Here is an 18,782-nt window from a genome sequence, read left to right on the forward strand (position 1 = left end):
TGGTTCCCCTTTAAAGGGGGAAAGCTATTTTTTCATCAACTGGTGCCAGAAAGTTAAGCAGATTTGTAAATTACTTCTTTTTAAAAATTGTAATCCTTTCAGTACTTATCAGCTGTTGTATTCTTCAGAGGAAGTTGAGATGTTCTTTTCTGTCTGACCACAGTGCACTCTGCTGACACCTCTGCCCATGTCAAGAACTGTCCAGAGTAGGAGCAAATCCCCATAGCAAACCTATCCTGCTCTGGACAGTTCCTGACATGGACAGAGGTGTCAACAGAGAGCACTGTATTCAAACAGAAAAGAACAATGTAATTTCCTCTGTAGTATACAGCAGCTGTTAAATTCTGGAAGGATTAAGATTTTTTGATAGAAGTAATTTACAAATCTGTTTAACCAGATTGATTTGAAAACACCAGTTGATTTGAAAACAATTGTTTTCCACCGGAGTACCCCTTTAAGCCTTGTAAGGGCATGGCAAACAAGCATGATCATGCTGATCATGATGATTTGCTACTTCCCACCGTGCGGTCTAAAAAGTCCCCTAGACATTCCGGTTAATTATGTACATACTAGGAGAGAGGTGCACAGCCTGTTGTCCACTAATGGAAATACACAACCTCGCCCAGGTCATTGAGTGTTATCAGGGCAGGATTTATGAATGTATAGAAAGAAGACAAATTATTTATCAACTGGTGCCAGAAAGTTAAACAGATTTGTAAATGACTTCTATTTAAACATCTTAATCCTTCCAGTACTTATCAGCTGCTCTATGCTCCACAGGAAGTTGTATTTCTTTCTGGAGTTCTTTTAACTACTGGAAGCATTACGATTTTTAAATAGAAGCAATTTAATCTGTTTAACTTTCAGGCACCAGTTCATTTTAAACCCCTTTAAGAAGTACCCCTTTAAGAAGATTCTTAAACTTTTAATAAATATATATATATATATATATATATATATATATATATATATATATATGCAATATTGTTTACAATGGATGATTGTTTATATTTCCTTCATGCCATTTCTGGTACGATTTAATTTCCCTTATTTTTTTTTATAATTCAGGGCTCAGACGCAGTGAGAGTCTCTCTGAAAAGCAAGTTAAAGAAGCCAAGTCTAAATGTAAAAGTATTGCTCTTCTCCTGACTGCTGCTCCAAACCCCAATTCCAAGGGGGTGTTGATGTTTAAAAAGCGCCGACAAAGGGCCAGGAAATTTACGTTGACAAGCTACGGCACAGGGGAACTTGAACAATACAGAGGCGAAGAAGACGATAACGAAGAAGAAGAAGATAATAAAGAGAATACTTTCGAGGTGACTTTTTATGGGGCTAGTGAATCCGATCTAGATGAAGATTTCTCATCAGATCCTGAAAACAGTGCACATATTGTAACTTTTGATTGGGACACTGGACTAGTTGAGGTTGGAAAAAAACTAAACACTACTGAAGCGATGGAGGAACTTCCAGCGACCAAAGGTAAAGGGGTTCTCATGTTTGCAAAGAGGAAGCAGAGGATGGATGAAATATCAGCAGAGCAAGAAGAGATAAGGAAACAGAGTATAGAAGAGAAAGCATCATTCACAGAGAATGTAAATAACATGATTTCGTATCAGGCGCAGCAGGAACAGCAAACCATTAAGACCCAGAGTTGTGTAAGCAAGAGTTATATAGAAGTCAGCAACAGTCAGCATAGGGTACAAAATGGTATCGCTGGAGCAAACGAATCAAATAGTTCATTTCAGTCTTCTTTAAACAGAACAGCAAGACCTTTTGGTGGAGCTCTAAATCAAACATCTGTGCCATTTTCACCTACCAGAAATATAGCAAGTCCTATGTCAGATGTACCTGCACCGCCTCCTTATTCTTCAGTCACTCCACCTCCTGAACCCAGATTTCAAGTGTCTTCACCAGTGCCTGGAAAAGCCCAGGCTGCAGTTTGGGCTCCATCCTACCCTACAGAACACATTGCTTCTAGAGATGAACGAATTGCAGTTCCAGCAAGCAGAACAGGGATCTTAATGGAAGGCAAACGTAGGAGCGCAAAACCTATGTTCACCTTTAAAGAGCAGCCGAAAGTAAGCCCAAATCCAGAGCTACTGACACTTGTTCAGAATAGAGAAGGTAAACGGGGTACTGGTAATGAGTCTGGACCAGAAGAAGACTATCTCAGTCTAGGAGCAGAGGCATGTAATTTTATGCAAGCTCAAATTGGAAAGCAAAAAACACCTCCACCTGTTGCCCCCAAACCAGCAGTGAAGTCACCAACTACAGTAATGCCAACATCACCAGTATGGAGTCCGCCAGCTGCTGCTCCAGCGCCTCAACCATTTGTAGTCCATAATTCATTTCAAGGCCATAGTCCTGCAGAAGCCATTGTGGCACCCTCAAATTTCCATTACAATCCACCAAACACTCTTAATTTATCTAGTCCCCCCAGAGGTCCACCTAAGGTGTCTACAGATGTAAACCCAACACCTAAATCTAAAACACCACCTACTACTCCATCAGGGTCCGCAGGTCCAGCTTACGAGATGCCTGCTCTAAAAGGAAAAGGAGCAGAACTGTTTGCCAGGAGACAGTCACGAATGGAAAAGTTTGTAGTAGATTCAACCACTGTGCAAGAAAAGGTAGCTCGAGCAATCTCTCCAACTCCATCATTACCATGTTCTTGGAAATATTCATCCAATGTCCGAGCTCCACCTCCATTGGCTTACAATCCAATCCAATCACCACTTTATCCCCCAGCAGCAAACAAGCCCGGATCCAAGCCTGCATCCTCAGCTGCTAAGAAAAAGCCAACAAAAACTCTGAGCCCCCTTGAAGTAATGAAACACCAGCCATATCAGCTCAAATCTTCTTTATTTACATTTCAACCACCTTCTGCGAGCACATCAGATATCGAGGCACCTAAGAAAACCACCAAGTCATATGTTCCCCCTCCTGCAAAGCAAGCTCAATCTACAAAGCCTGTCAATGCTCCGTACATCAATGCCCAGCCAACACCTGAATATTCTCAGCAAGTCTACAACACACAGCCTTCCTTCCAGTCAAGTGTCTTCACTCCTACCAGCGACTGCTACCCCTCAGCGGGCTATGCCATGCAGCCTAGACAAGAATCACCAGTAGCAACACTGATCGCTCCACCAAGGCCGAAATTTTCTGCAAAGAAAGCTGGTGTTGCAGCCCAGGTGTGGAAACCAGAAGTTGGTGAAGAATAGTATTCAGTTTGGAAATGTATTTCCACTTGTAGAGGGAAAACTAGTTTGCAGTGGTGATCTGACATTGACATGTGTCCTGGCTATACTTAATACCATAACATTGTATCATCCTTTAAATGGGTCCAAATCATTTATCACCTTTTAAACATAAATTGCACATAGGTTCTCCTATATATGTGTGTACATCTATATGTATATTTATAACTTTATTACAGTACTTGGCAGCAATTGATGTCCCAATTGGATGCATACATTTGTATACTATTAAGTAATCAGGACCGCTGGGTTTATGCTTCAACAATGAGTGTAGTGACCACCGATCACTACATATATAAAGCTATTATGCAATAACAGATCCCCAATATTTTTATGTTAACTTATATCTTCTTAGGTCAGTGATAAAGTCACCATTGATCAGTCTGAGCCCGTGGTAGAGAGGTATTTAGAAACTGAGTTTCCTTGCTAAGTTTACTTATAGTTAATTTATTTTGGGTGATGAGTGAGTTTGTCATCTTTGACGTATTTATTCTTAACTGAGATTGGTCGTAAAGTATAGTAGATATATGTACAATATGTCATAGTAAGGATCACGCATAATGTAGGCTAGATGTCAGAACTCTTATGTTGCCTTACAAATCGAGATTTTTGGTCTACAATTCTAGCCTACAATCTTAGCTATGGAGAGATAATATATTGAATGAATGCAACTGTAGATCAGAGGACATCCGTTGTGGCTGATCTAAGTATGTTTTGTATAGGCTATGGTGGGTGGTTCTGTAAATGTTTTAGTATTTTTGCTATAAAGCAAAATTTGATGGAGGGAACTATTAGAGAATGCTCCTAGGAAGCATTTTTAATATACTGAGATAGCCCAGTTGGCCGTTATTGCCAACTGCAAATATGGAGGATATTATAAATAGTACATGAATGCAATTTTTTTTTACTAGCATACACTTTTATAGTTACACATCTAGCTGTGCATTTTCCTTTTTTTTTTTTATAACTGTAACCAGTTGTAGCTTCCACAGATCACAATGGGCCTTTTTTATATGGAAAGAGCCACCAGTCTTCTGTAGAAAAGACTAGTTAGTTTGAAGATAGAAATGGTACAGGGCCTGTATGCTCGCCTTCTAGAACACCATTTCTTCCAACCATTACTCGCTCTTTCTTTTACTTTGATGTTTTAAGGTCACTTCTTATAGACTTCATTACCCAAAAGCCAATTTTCCATAAGAAAATAAGAATGAGATCTCCAAATGAAAGAACATGATATAATCGCTATTCATATGTTAGTTAATTAAATACATATTTGGATATTTCATTTTTAACGCACTTAAATATCATGCACAATATGGATGTCTTAGATGCCAAAATCATCATCATTCACCCACATTTGTCTATATGTCTGAAGTGCAAACAAATCTAAACTAAATGTAAACCATCCTTCATTGTATACAGTTTACTAGGATAGTGCATCAATAAGTGGCCCCTTCTGGTGCAGCTTCATACTATCACAACCTCCCTTCCTGATATATAATAGCGCAGTGTGTGTTAACCCCCCCAAATACATACACAAACACACACACCCTTTCTATACTTTGTAGAAGACAGAGGTTGGTTTTATTTACTTGCACACCTCAGTCCACCTATCAAAAAGAAGATGGGGTCCAAACAAGAATTAACCCTTTCTAATTGAACCCTACATTGTAGATCCATTGGCACTACGTATTTGATACCTATGATCCTGGGGCCTATAAGTGAAGAAGAAAGACTTTTATACACATAGCGGGGAATTCATCCAGCTATTTAGAACCTTTTTCTTTTTTTAGTCTAAAATTGGCGCACAAAAAGTCTCAGTCACTTCCCATGCAACTCTTGTGAAACTTATCATGTCTGAAAGTGAACCACCATTTGCAGTGCTTTAGACTAGTTTCATGCAGTGGGCACTGATTTATTATGTGCGACTTTTCTCTGAAAGTCGCAAAAAAGTCGCAGTAGCCGTCTTTTAGACACAAACCCACACTCATTTACTTCAGCCCTGTAAAGCAGTCTAAACAGGTACCATGGGCGTAGGAGCCGGTAAATCCATCAAGTGCATACGACTTTTGATGGATTTGGCTCAGGAAAGTAACATCAAACATGACTTTTCTGCTCTAAAATAGTACACATACTAGGCAACAATTGATGAGTTTCCCTCATAGACCATTGAAACCAGCCTCCATGCCATATGCGTCTATGACACCTTTGACAATCTTAAAGTGTACCTGTCATATCACAGAACAAAAATGCTTATATATGTTACTCACTAGGTCATTCAGGTGCTTTACTTTTGTTTTTATGTGTCTAGCTTCTGTATCTGTCTCACAAATCCCTCTGTTCTGCTGTTTACTCATTCTGACATTCACTGCTCAGGAAGGGACATGTCTCAGGGAAGCACTGAGTCCGCCCTCACTCACTACGCATTCACTTCCTCACAGACTCTCCTGTGCACAGCAGGCTTCTCTGTAACCCCTCCTCTCTGTTTTCGTGCTGTAGTCTGATAGGACAAGAGTGAGTACAGAGTACTAGTCCCACCCACAGTTACTGGACTTTGTCCCAACCTGTGCTTTAGCTGGGACAAAAAAGATGCTGCAGCCAGACAGGATTATGTTCTGGATGGTATAGGGACCCCTAGTGGTCTTTTTTTTATAAGTCATCGTTTCTATAAAAAAAGAGATAACATTTTTTATTAAGTATATTAAAAAAGGGTAATGTTTTGCCAAGATGTACAACATAAGTTTTAGATGCTGATAGTGCCCATTTAAACCAAAGACCTCAATAACACATAATGGGCAATTGGGCACTTTATGCTTTCATTTTTCTCATCGTCCATTGTAAGGTTTTTGTTTTTTATTTTGTTTGTTGTATTATACTGTGTACATTTTAAATGACCCTAGTAACATGGTTGTAACCCTAATTCTAATATTCATCAGAAGAACATCAGGGCCACTAGTCTAAAAGTTTAGGGCTCATTGCCTTCTTCCCATTAAAATAAACTGGCATCCTAGTTACATCCTAACTATGCCCATTGTGTGGGATATTTAGAATAAACCTCTACTCACCTCCAACACTCCCGCTGTGCTTCTAGTGTCCTGCTCCGTTCCCCTGATGCAATCCTCTTTCTGAGCTGCAGTTTGACTGTCGGGACCCGGGCCCAGTGTGTTGTACTGCTGCTCCCTGCAGCCAGCGATTCATTAAGTGGCCGGAGGTGCTTTCCTGGTCCAACACGTCACGCTGCAGCTCAGGAGGATGATCCCATTGGGGGACTGGAGCAAGACACAGAAGGCACCACAGGGGCACAGGGGGTAAGTAGAGGTTTATATTTTTATATCCCATACATTGGGCATAGTAAGGACTCCCCCACCTCTGGATAACTCCTTTAATACTAGCAACATAACAAATTCATTTTGTGAACTGATGCATATGTCATGATATTGTATTTTAAACTAATGATAATTAAAAAAAAAAAAAAAGCAAATCCCATTTAGAGAATAATACCTGAATGGTTAAGCATTTTCCTATAAAAAAAAAAAAAAAAAGAAAGAGAGAGAGCAACAAGAACATAGTTGAGCAAAACATTTACTAAAACATCAATAAATGTCCATACATGATCCTAGATATCATAGAAAGGTATGTTCTTGTTCTAGTTTATAACAGTGTTTAGTAGAGTACTATGCAACTATTGCAGTACTACTGTATCTTCTCAATATCCCCTTAGTGTCTATTCATACCATGATAGTGTCACATAGTGCTGCCTAATCATATGTACAGCTGCTTTTAGTAAGCACTAGGGCCCACTTCTCGACCACTTGAGAAAGAAGCAAAGTAACCAACAATACAGGAGCTCCGTCATGTCTCTGGTATTCACCAACTGCACTATGGGAACCTGTAGTCTGTAGACCTTGTACCAGCTGAGACGTCGGTCTTCAGTGCATGTCCAGTAAGCAAGGTTAAAGTTAGAGAAGATATTGTATTCCATGGCATAGTAATTATCAAAAGCATGTGTGCAGTGCTTATAGTTACATATGTAAGCATTGGCTTTCAAGTCACTGGAAAACATATCCTCTGCTGCAAAACCCATTGTGGAAAAACACCTTAAGGGTACGTTAACACGCGGCGATTTTTTAGCGGGTTTTCCACTGCATATTTGAAAGTGGGCGGGCTCTTCTCGGCTGTCCGCAGCAGATTTTCTGCGGCGGAATGTACACTGCGGAAAATCCGCCGCAAGTCCCATTGAAGTCAGTAGGGACTGTGGCGGATTTTCCGCAGGGTAAATTCCGCCGCGGAAAATCTGCTGTGGACAGCCGAGAAGAGCCCGCACACTTTCAAATACGCAGTGGAAAACCCTCTAAAAAATCTGCACTTGTGAACGTACCCTTAGGGTGTATTCACATGTACAGTATCCTGCGCAGATTTGATGCATAGGATTTGAGCCGCAGGATTTTCTACAGCAGATTTCAATGTAAACTAAATGACTGAGCACAGCTACTAATCTGCAGTTACAAATCCTGCGCATCAAATCTGCGCAGGATCCTGTACGTGTGAATAGACCCTTAGGGTACGTTCAGACGTGCAAATTTTTGCAGCGTATTTCGCTGCGGATCCGCCGCTGAAGGACCTCCTATATGCTGCCTTTATATGTGCCTGCTCGGAGCGGCAATACGCCACTACGAGCAGACACAGTGCAATGTGCAAGACGCCGCGCGCATGCGCAGTATACTCGCACATCACGGCAGCTCTCGGCCTAGCTCACTGAGCAGGGGAAGCGGCCACGATGTGTGCGAGTACACCGCACATGTGCGGCGCCTGCACATCGCAGTGCGTCTGCTCGGAGCGGCATATTGCCGCTCCGAGTAGGCACATTTAAGGGCACCATACAGAGGTCCTTCAGCAGCGGTTCTGCAGCAGAAAATACGCCTTAGGGTATGTTCACACAGGCAGATTACCTGCAGAATTTCCGCAGCGTCTTTGCTGCAGAAAATCCGCAGCTGATTTTGCTACCATTGACTTTAATGGGTCAGCAGAAAATCCACAATAGAGGCAGATTTGCAGATTTTCCTTCAGACCCATTGAAGTCAATGGTAGCAAAGTCAGCTGCGATTTTTCCACAGCAAATACGCTGCGGAAATTCCGCAAGTAATCCGCCTGTGTGAACATACCCTTAGGATATTTTCTGTAGCTGATTTTGCTAACCATTGACTTCAATGGGTAGGAAAATATACATCAGCAAATACGCAAAAAAAATATGCAGCAAAAAATGGCACGTGTCCGACTTAGTGAATGGTGTCATTGCTATTATGGTACTATTCAGAGGTGTAACTTGAAACTCATAATCCCCTATGCTAAATCTATAACAGGGCACCCACCATTTATACTACTGGGGTCATCTTAAATGGCAGATATACCTAGTACTTGAGCAGTCTGACTGCTACCACTGCGCTCCCTACATGTACTTCCCAGATACTATTCTTGGTCAGTCGTTTGCTAACAAAGGTATTTGTACGGGAAAAAATGATTCTTTCTGCAGACTCTGCAATAATGGAAGACAGTCTACTCATTATAGGAGCTGAATATACTTCTTTTTCTAAACTGTCACTGGTTACACCATTGTATTTACTAGAGGCACATTCTGTTTCATTTTCCTTCACATTTTCATATTTCCATTGTTGATTTGCTGTATTTTTCACTCCAGCATTAAACACTATTCCTGTCTTCTCTTTCTGTCTCCGCATCTTCTTTTTAGTGCATGCCTGTTTAGGTCAGCCATTCTTCCATGGAAGACTAGTACCCAGATTATGACTGCTAATGGGTTTTCTGAGATATATAAAGAACAATTCTTCTATGGTCCTAAGTAGTGAAACAATGAACTTTGTAATATACTCAGCTTTCAAGTATACCTTTGTTACACCACCACTGATCTTCATGGATCCCCTTTGCTCGAACATGTATCATCCATTGTGACTAAATCTCAGAAATGCCCCTTTAATTCATCATGTGACCAAAATGTAGGAATCTAAAGCATTGAGGATAGGCCATCCATTTTGCAAGGCTAAATAACCTCTTTTAGTTGTATTGATCTTAAAGGGGTACTCCGCTGCTCAGCATTTGGAACAAATTGTTCTGAACACTGGGGCCGATGTCGGGAGCTCGTGATGTCATAGCCCCGCCCCCTCATGATGTCACTCCCCGTCCGCCCCCTCAATGCAAGTTTATGGGAGGGGGTGTGACTGACGCCACGCCCCCTCCCATAGACTTGCATTGAGGGGCGGGGCTTGACATCATGAGGGGGCGAGGCTATGATGTCACGAGCTCCCGGCATCGGCTCCAGTTTTCAGAACAGTTTGTTCCAGACGCTGGACAGCGGAGTACCCCTTTAAAGGAGTTATTCAGGAATAGAAAGACAGAGCTTATTACTTCCAATAACAGTAACATACCTGTCCTCATGTTGGGTGCGGTTCTGCTGCTCAGTTTTGTTGAAATGAATGGAGCCAAGTTGCAATACCACACACAACCTAGTGACCGGTGTGGTGCTTTTTTGGAAGCAATGTGCTCTGTTTATCTATTTCTGGAAAACCCTTTTAAACAGGTTCCCAAAGATATAGGAGGAGATTTATCAAATCCTGTGCAGAGGAAAAGTGGAGCAGTTGCCCATAGCAACCAATCAGATTGCTTCTTTCATTTTCAAAAAAGCCTCTGAAAAATAGAAGCGATCTGATTGGTTGCTATGGGCAACTGCTCCACTTTTCCTGAGCCAAGAACAGTAGCAACAACTACACACATATTTTTGACACAATGGGCCTATTGTACCATCAATTCCCTTTTTTTCACCCTTTCTTTGTGAATTTTTCCCATCATATGGATAAATAGGGTTCCACATGTCTTTAAACTTTGGTGCATCGGAAAAGTGCCAAAACGCATCAAATTGTTCCAAAGTTTTCAACTTCACTGCTGAAAGTGACAATTGGCAGCCTGAAGAGACACCAGAAACAGGGTGAAAATGTCATAAATTACTTGGATTGTAAATAAAAAATAATAATTTAAGCCACACCCACATTCCATAGCATAAGCAGAAAGTCACAGATTGGTAGCAAATCTGTTAAACTTTGGCACATTGTTGGCACGCAACATTAACAAATAGAGTAACGCATTTCCTTTTATCTTTTTACCAATCTTAATAGGTCATGAGCCCCAATGTGTCCGTTTGGAGTCCCAAAAAGGTAGCTCGCAGAGGATTACCTTGTCTGGATGCAATAGTACCCCAATTTAGCTGACATCAGCACTAGCTTTTGTGGGTTTACACCCTCTCCGTGCAAACAAGACTGTGCTCATTTACTAACAGCAAATATTTTGAACATGGCAGAGAGCTAAATAAAGAAAACTGCATATCAATTCATTTATGTATAATTTACATAAAACAAGTGAAACTACTTTAAATTGTTTATTCCAAAATTGAAATATGTCCCCTACCCACAGAATATCTGCTCACAATCAGATCTGAATAGTAGGGATTCGACCACTGGGGCCTCATAAACATGAAAAGGGGATCCCTTATGTCCAAAGTGAATAAAGCTGCAACACACATGCATGGCTTCTGCTCTGTTCATTAAGTGCTGAAGATATATCTAGGGCTGGGATATCTTTAGAAGCATCATAGTAAGTGAATAGAGCATGTATGCTGACACTTAAAGGGGTATTCCAGGATTTTTTTTCTATTTGGCTATGCTACAGGGGCTGTAAAGTTAGTGTAGTTCATAATATAGTGTCTGTACCTGTGTGTGATGGTTTTCTCACAATTCTGTGATTTTCACCCCAATATTTATTTTTAACAGCATACAAAATGACTGTTGTTTTAGATTTTTCCCAGGTTGCAATGCAGTCGAGACCTGACTCACTAGTCAGCTGATGACAGGGAGCTTGTCTGCTTCAATGGGTGGAGGGATCAATCTGCAACTAATGCAACAGCTGCAGGCACCCTGATTGAAAAACACAGGTCTTTTGAATGGATGCAGCTCATTTCTGTTTCAATGGGTGGGGTGGCTGATGTATGGGAGGAATTTTGGAATTTGTAGTAAAGAAAAAGAAAATTCACACAGGAAATACCAGTTCACAAAAAGCTAGCCACAGTGTTATGGTAATCTCACAACATGGCCATTTAGCCCCAAGACAAGCGCAGATCCTTCCTAAGCATGTCCATTACTGTCTGCCAGGTACAGACTAAAATCACCTTATGGTGATAACTCCTTTTAATTCACTTGAAGATAAGATACCCCCTGTGTTCATAATCGTGAGGGTCCCCCACAATTAGATTCTTTAACATTTTAATTTTGGGACACTGGGGGAGATTTATCAAAGGATTTAGACTGGGTTTTCCTGTCTAAAATTGTTGCACAGAAAGTCGCAGTCTAAATACGTGCAATTTTTTCGCAATTTTTGCTTTAGAGGACTTTTAGAACATGATGCATTCTAGTCTATTTTAGACGGAAAAATGCATTGGTGCTGAATTTATCAATAGCGACTTTACGAAAGTACGCTTAAATGTCAGACCATGTCAGACCATGCTGGAGCAGGTTTAAATACAGTCTAAACTGTAGATCCCAAAGTCTGTGTGCAGAATTTATCAAGAGCTGTGCGAATTTTAATAAATTAAGTGCACAATAGACCAGACTAACCCTCTGTAGGTTGGTCTATATTGATGCGGGAAATAGACACCTTTGATAAATCTCCCCCACTGGGCCTCATTTACTAAGAGTTTCGGGTTTTTACTAGTGGGAAAAGTTGTTTCAGACATGCAGGATTCCTCTCTATTTACTATTGGGAAAAGTCGGGAACATTTTCTGACCAGCTTTTTCTAGGTCAATATTTCCAGCCATTTACCCACAGGATTTTCTGTGAATTCCATAGTAAATCGGTCGGGTTGTGAAACCACGCCCCTTTTTGGCCGGCCACGCTCCCTTTTGCGTCAGATTTTTCAGGCGCACACTGGCGCAGACATGTCTCAGACAAAATAACCAGACAAAAACTGGTCGGTTTCAGCTTAGTAAATGAGGCCCACTGTCTTTACCAACTTTCTTATACTCCAGAGCTGAATTTACAATTCTGCAGGCTTCAGAGCTTAAATTCCTTAGCCTTTTTTGATAAATCAAAGTCTCTACATAGCTTCCTTTATTAATTCACACTGTGCTAAATATTATTTTACATTAGACACTCTATAATAATCTATTGTAGAACAAGATAACGGGCAGAATTGTCAATGCAGTTTCCAAATATAGTACAGGCCAGTATAAGAGAACTAATATCATTAATTTTTAAGGTTGCACAAATTGTATTTTACTTAAACTATAGAGACAGTTTAAATATATTGCTTTGGTTAGTCTCTTTCTCAATCCCATGCTGCAGTCCCTATGTGAACCCAGCCGGGGTTATCCTGAGAAATAAGCAGGACCTTCCCTTTCCCTGCAGTCTGGAGACATTGCACAGCCACACTTGAGTGCAGAAGTGGATGCATGTTAACACTTCAGCAAGATGATTCTAATGGAAAAAACATGATGGAGAGTAATAAGTCAGCCGGTATGAATATATAGATCATGCAGCAACTGACTACACTGTTCATTTAATAGGATTCCACAGTCATCTTTGCTTAAAGGGGTACTTCGGGTGAAGAAAAACATTTTTCATCCAGAAAGTTAAACAGATTTTTTAAACTTTTATTTAAAAAAAAATCTTAACCCTTCCAGTACTTATCAGCTGCTGAATGCTCCATAGGAAGTTGTGTAGTTCTTTTGTATCTAACCACAGTGCTCTCTGCTGACACATCTGTCTGTGTCAGGAACTGTCAAAAGAAGGAGCAAATCCCCATAGCAAACCTCTCCTACCCCATACAGTTCCTGACATGGACAGAGGTGTCAGCACTGTGGTCAGACTGAAAGGAACTACTCAATTTCCTCTGGAGCATACAGCAGTTGATAAGTACTGGAAGGATTAAGATTTTTTAATAGAAGTAATTTACAAATCTGTTTGACTTTCTGGCACCAGTTGATTTGAAAACAATTGTTTTCCACCAGAGTACCCCTTTAAGGCCCCTTTACATTGGCCTTTTTAGAGAACCATATAATGGAACTATTGAATACTTCCCCATGGGCAGATGCCTGCAGACATTGCCATAAGCATTCTCTGATAGGTGTATATGTATTACAAGCAACAGTAAAAACTTACATATATTGTAGGTTCAGTTGCATAGAACAAAGAGTAAATATAATTGCAAAAAAATAAATAATGAAAAATCACTTAAAACTAAGTTATATCTATATCTGCTTTGTTTGTGCAACACATAATAGCAGCAGCACAATGTAAACAGCACAATGCACAATTAACTCCATTAAAGGGGCACTCCACTGGAAAACATTTTTTTTCTAAATCAACTGGTGCCAGAAAGTTAAACAAATTAGTAAATTACCTCTATTTCAAAATGTTTATCCTTCCAGTACTTATCAGCTGTTGTATGCTCCTTTTTGTCTGACCACAGTGCTCTCTGCTGACACCTCTGTCCATTTTAGGAACTGTTCAGAGTAGAAGCAAATCCCCATAGCAAACCTCTCCAGTTCTGGACAGTTCCTGATATGGACAGAGGTGTCAGCAGAGAGCACTTGTGGTCAGACAAAAAGGAAGTTCAAAAAGAAAAGAACTTCCTGTGGATCATACAACAGCTAATAAGTACTGGAAGGACTAAGATTTTTTTTAATAGAAGTAAATTACAAATCTGTTTAACTTTCTGGCACCATTTGATTTAGAAAAAAATGTTTTCCAGTCGAGTGCCCCTTTAAAGTTTTGCCCTATTTAGATATTCATTGAGGTAATATTTATTTCTAATAATTCAGACCCTACCCTAAATAGATGAGATCTACAACTCACTGGTAAACAGACAGGATATATTGGAGAAAGAGAAAGGATTCGGCATATTAGATTTAAAGGGGTACTCTGGTGAAAAACTTTTTTTTTTTTAAATCAACTGGTGCCAGAAAGGTAAACAGATTTGTAAATTACTTCTTTTAAAAAATCTTAATCCTTCCTGTACTTATTAGCTGCTGAATACTACAGTGGAAATTATTTTCTGTTTGAAACACAGAGCTGTCTGCTGACATCACGAGCACAGTGCTCTCTGCTGACATCTCTGTCCATTTTAGGAACTGTCCAGAGTAAAAGGAAATCCCCATAGCAAACATATGCTGTTCTGGACAGTTCCTAAAATGGACAGAGATGTCAGCAGAGAGCACTGTACTTGTGATGTCAGCTGACAGCTCTGTGTTTCAAACGGAAAAGAATTTCTGCTGTAGTATTCAGCAGCTAAGACGTTGGCCATGTGAAATTTTCATCTGATAAACAAAAGATCTTTTGTTCAGGAAGGAAGTTTTGTGTAGGAATAATCAATCTTTGAAAAAAAAATTCTCAGAAAGATCATATAAGATCATTGATCATATAGGGTCAGTCTGAACAAACAGTTATGGCCAATATGGAGTAAAATGTATATGCTTGGGTCTGCATCAATTCTTCACCAGACGATCATTCATGGAATGGCTGTTATACCATCAACCTATCTTTAGGCTCTTGTATGGCCTCCTTAATATGTCACTTTTTTCCTGGTCTAATGTTACCTCACTGTTTCTGTCCAACCACATTCTTGGCTTTGCAGGAGATATGCCGGCTTCTTCAGTAACTTCTTGGACAGTCTTGAGGAGATCTTGTCAAGTATATCATTGACAATTGTTTGGGAAGCTTTTCATTGACAACAAAGTTTTGACAAAATTAGTATATTGAAATCTCACAATAGTTGTGATGTTTAATGATTATTTACAAGTAACATGCTCTTTTTATCTTCTAATAGTTAAAGGACAACTGCAGTGGTACACTTTTATATATTCCCGTGCCCGGGCCTCAAAAATAAACAAAATAAACTCCTACATACCTTCCTATGTGCCCCCATTGGTCCGGCACAGGCCTCATGGTCCGGCAGTGCTGACGTCATTCCACTTCCTGGGGACGGGGACGCCGCAGAGCCGTCTGCGTATCACCAGCCATAGCGATGTCCCGCCCCGGCCGTTGATAGGCTGAGCCCACTGTCATGTAAGGAGCTCTGGCCGGCTTCTTACATGACAGTGGGCTCAGCCTATCACAGGCCAGGGAGGGACATCGCTACGGCCGGTGATACGCCGACGGCTCTGCGGCGTCCCCGTCCACAGGAAGTGGAATGACGTCAGCACTGCCGGACCATGAGGCCTGTGCCGGACCAATGGGGGCTTGTAGGAAGGTATGTATGAGTTTATTTTGTTTATTTTTGAGGCCCAGGCATATATAAAAGTGTTCCACTACAGTTGTCCTTTAAACAACGTTTAAGCCTTTGGTTAAGTTCAACCGGTGTGTTTTTTTCCAGGCATATTTAATTTGGTAAAATTGTGTCTGCATGAATGCTTTAGCATCCATCTGTTGAAATAGAAGATATATTCAATGTATCCTGAACTGAGGTCAATCTATTTTTACATCTGTTTGGTAGTTATAGTGAATGATCCAAGGGAATGCACTGCACAAACATTGTTGAATTGTTTAAAAGAAAATGATGAAAGTAAAACTACAAAGCAGAGATGTCCAGTATAAACAGAAGCTAAATGGATTTAGTTTCTCCTGTCTAATCCAGTAAACGGGTTAAGTAACAATGTAGGAAAAACATTCCGGTTAATCTTATTTACTGTCACTTTATAAAAATGGTATACCAGATGATAGCTTGGAAAGTCATTACCAATGCAATTTCTATACAATGCCATTATATCACGAGGTAAAGAGAGCTACAGAGAGACACATCACTACTACTCACTGTGCCGTCCTCTGTCACCTATCCTCTTTCTCCTTAGTGCCTATCCTAACCTAAGGCGGAGGATTGGTGAGTAGCGGCTTGTCATGAATGGAGAATATATATAGTTACATAGTTAGTATGGTTGAAAAAAGACATACGTCCATCAAGTCCAACCAGGGAATTGAAGTGAAGGGTGTAACGGGATAAGGGGAAGGGATGTAGTTTTATAATTCTGAAGTGTGTGTATCTATAGTGAATGGATAATGACAAGCTCCCTTAACCGAGGCAAGATTTAAGATACTTGCCACTATACCTTGCCACACCCTGAGCAGACATAACAGGAAATATACTATATATATATATATATATATATATATATACAGGAAAAGATAAAGTGTGTGTGGGGGGGGGGGGGGGGGGGGCGTAACCGGAACTGTAAAAATGACTTATAGTCACAGTTGGATGCTCAGCTTCAACGCGGCACTCCAAAATATGCAAAAAATTGGGTCTTTTATTCACCCATCAGGTGCAATGTGAAGTTTCAGCCTCACGATGAGGCCTTTCTCCTTTTTTTTCTTTAACTACTATAATCCATTTCTGCTTGCTGACCCTTTTGGGGGTTCGGGTGGTCCAAGGCTGTTGACCCGCTCAGTGATATGCTGCTCTAGATATTATGCTCTGAGCATAACCAACTCCGGTGAGCATAACTTATTTGCAACCCTTGCTCATTTATACTATGGTAATACACTAGGATCGTTCTCTTGTTGTCTCTTCAGTTAATTACTCTAATATCTTGGCACTGGAGGGATCAATTAACTAATGAGGGAATGTAAGGATTCAGGATCAAAAGTCCTATATTGCCAAGTCCTTACTTTATACTTTAACCCCTTGCCGCAAATGGACGTATATATACGTACATTTTTTATATACTGTATATACTGGAGTATAAGCTGACCCGAATATAAGCCGAGGCCCCTAATTTCACCCCAAAATCCCAGGAAAAGTTATTGACTCGAGTATAAGCCTAGGGAGGAAAATACATCATCCCCCCCTGTCATCATCCAGACCCCCGTCATTAACACCCTCATCATCATCACCCTGTCATCATCCCCCCTTCATCATCACCGACTGTCATCATCCCCCCTTCATCATCACCGACTGTCATCATCCCCCCTTCATCATCACCGCCTGTCATCATCCCCTTGTCATCATCCCACACACCCCCTTCATCATCCCCTTGTCATCATCCCACACCCCCCCTTCATCATCCCCCTGTCATCATCCCCCATTCATCATCACCGCCTGTCATCATCCCCTTGTCATCATCCCACACCCCCCTTCATCATCCCCTTGTCATCATCCCACACACCCCCCCTTCATCATCCCCCTGTCATCATCCCACACCCCCCCTTTATCATCCCCCTGTCATCATCCCCCATTCATCATCACCGCCTGTCATCATCCCCTTGTCATCATCCCACACCCCCCCTTCATCATCCCCTTGTCATCATCCCACCCCCCCCCTTCATCATCCCCCTGTCATCATCCCACACCCCCCCTTCATCATCCCCTTGTCATCATCACACCCCCCCCTCAACATCACCACATGTCATCAGCCCCCCCCCCTTCACCATCACCACTTTTCAATGTCTGATACAGTGGTCTTCAAACTACAACTCCCAGCAAGCCCGGGCAGCCCTCCGCTGTCTGGGCTTGCTGGGAGTTGTAGCTTTGAAACATCTGGAGGTCCGCAGGTTGAAGACCACTGCGGCCTTCGACATCATCCAGACCCCCCCACCCCCTTTAGTTTTGTACTCACCTCCGCTCGGCGGGACGTTAGGGTGCGCTGGTCCGGTGCTGCAGGACTGTCCGGTGGGATAGTCGTTCCGGGCTTCTCCGCGCTTCGGCCCGGAATGGAGGCGTTGCCTTGACGACAACGCAGAGGAACGTTGCTAATGAACGTCCCTGTGCGTCGTCGTCCGGGACCGATGCGGGGCCGGGACCGACGCGCGCAGAAGAGCCCCCCCCCCCGGTGAAGATGGACAGCCCGTAACGACTATCCCATCGGACAGTCCTGCAGCACCGGACCAGCGCACCCTAACGTCCCGCCGAGTGGAGGTGAGTACAAAACTAAAGGGGGTGGGGGGTCTGGGTGATTTCGAAGGCCGCAGTGGTCTTCAACCTGCGGACCTCCAGAGGTTTCAAAACTGCAACTCCCAGCAAGCCCGGACAGCCGATGGCTGCCCGGGCTTGCTGGGAGTTGTAGTTTTGAAACATCTGGAGGTCCGCAGGTTGAAGACCACTGAGGGCGGAGAGTTCACTCGAGTATAAGCCGAGGGGGGTGTTTTTAGCAAGAAAAATCGTGCTGAAAAACTCGGCTTATACTCGAGTATATACGGTATGTCCATTCCCGATCACGGCACAGCCCGATGCGGGCAGTGTTTGGCGTCTGGGGCCGGCGATCGCATATCTGACCGCAGCACTGATCCCCGGTGACAGATGGAGGGAGCTCCCCCTGTTCACCAATGCCGGTGCCGTGACACGATTGCGGGTCGCCGTTGGTTGTGTATGACAGCAGGAGGTCAGATCATGACCTCCTGTCTGCCTGATACGGAAGCCTGTGAGATCCAGCCAGAGGCTGGATTGCACAGGCTGTGCTGTGTGCAGCTGATCAGGTCATA

General features: G+C 42.0%; 1 protein-coding gene across 6 annotated transcripts in view; it reads left to right on the top strand.

Moving 5' to 3' along the window:
* Positions 1-18,782, top strand: part of SYNPO2 (synaptopodin 2) — a 330,432-nt gene that overhangs the window by 254,785 nt on the left and 56,865 nt on the right. For 5 of the 6 annotated variants that reach the window (XM_056565740.1, XM_056565722.1, XM_056565754.1 and 2 more), the window contains one exon: positions 1,069-3,206. In XM_056565740.1, coding sequence (XP_056421715.1) covers positions 1,069-3,206 — 2,138 coding nt within the window. The remainder of the gene's footprint in view (positions 1-1,068; positions 3,207-18,782) is intronic. The other variant, XM_056565731.1, reaches the window with a different exon arrangement.

The sequence above is a fragment of the Hyla sarda genome, chromosome 1, assembly GCF_029499605.1.
Source record: "Hyla sarda isolate aHylSar1 chromosome 1, aHylSar1.hap1, whole genome shotgun sequence".
Classification (NCBI taxonomy): domain Eukaryota; kingdom Metazoa; phylum Chordata; class Amphibia; order Anura; family Hylidae; genus Hyla; species Hyla sarda.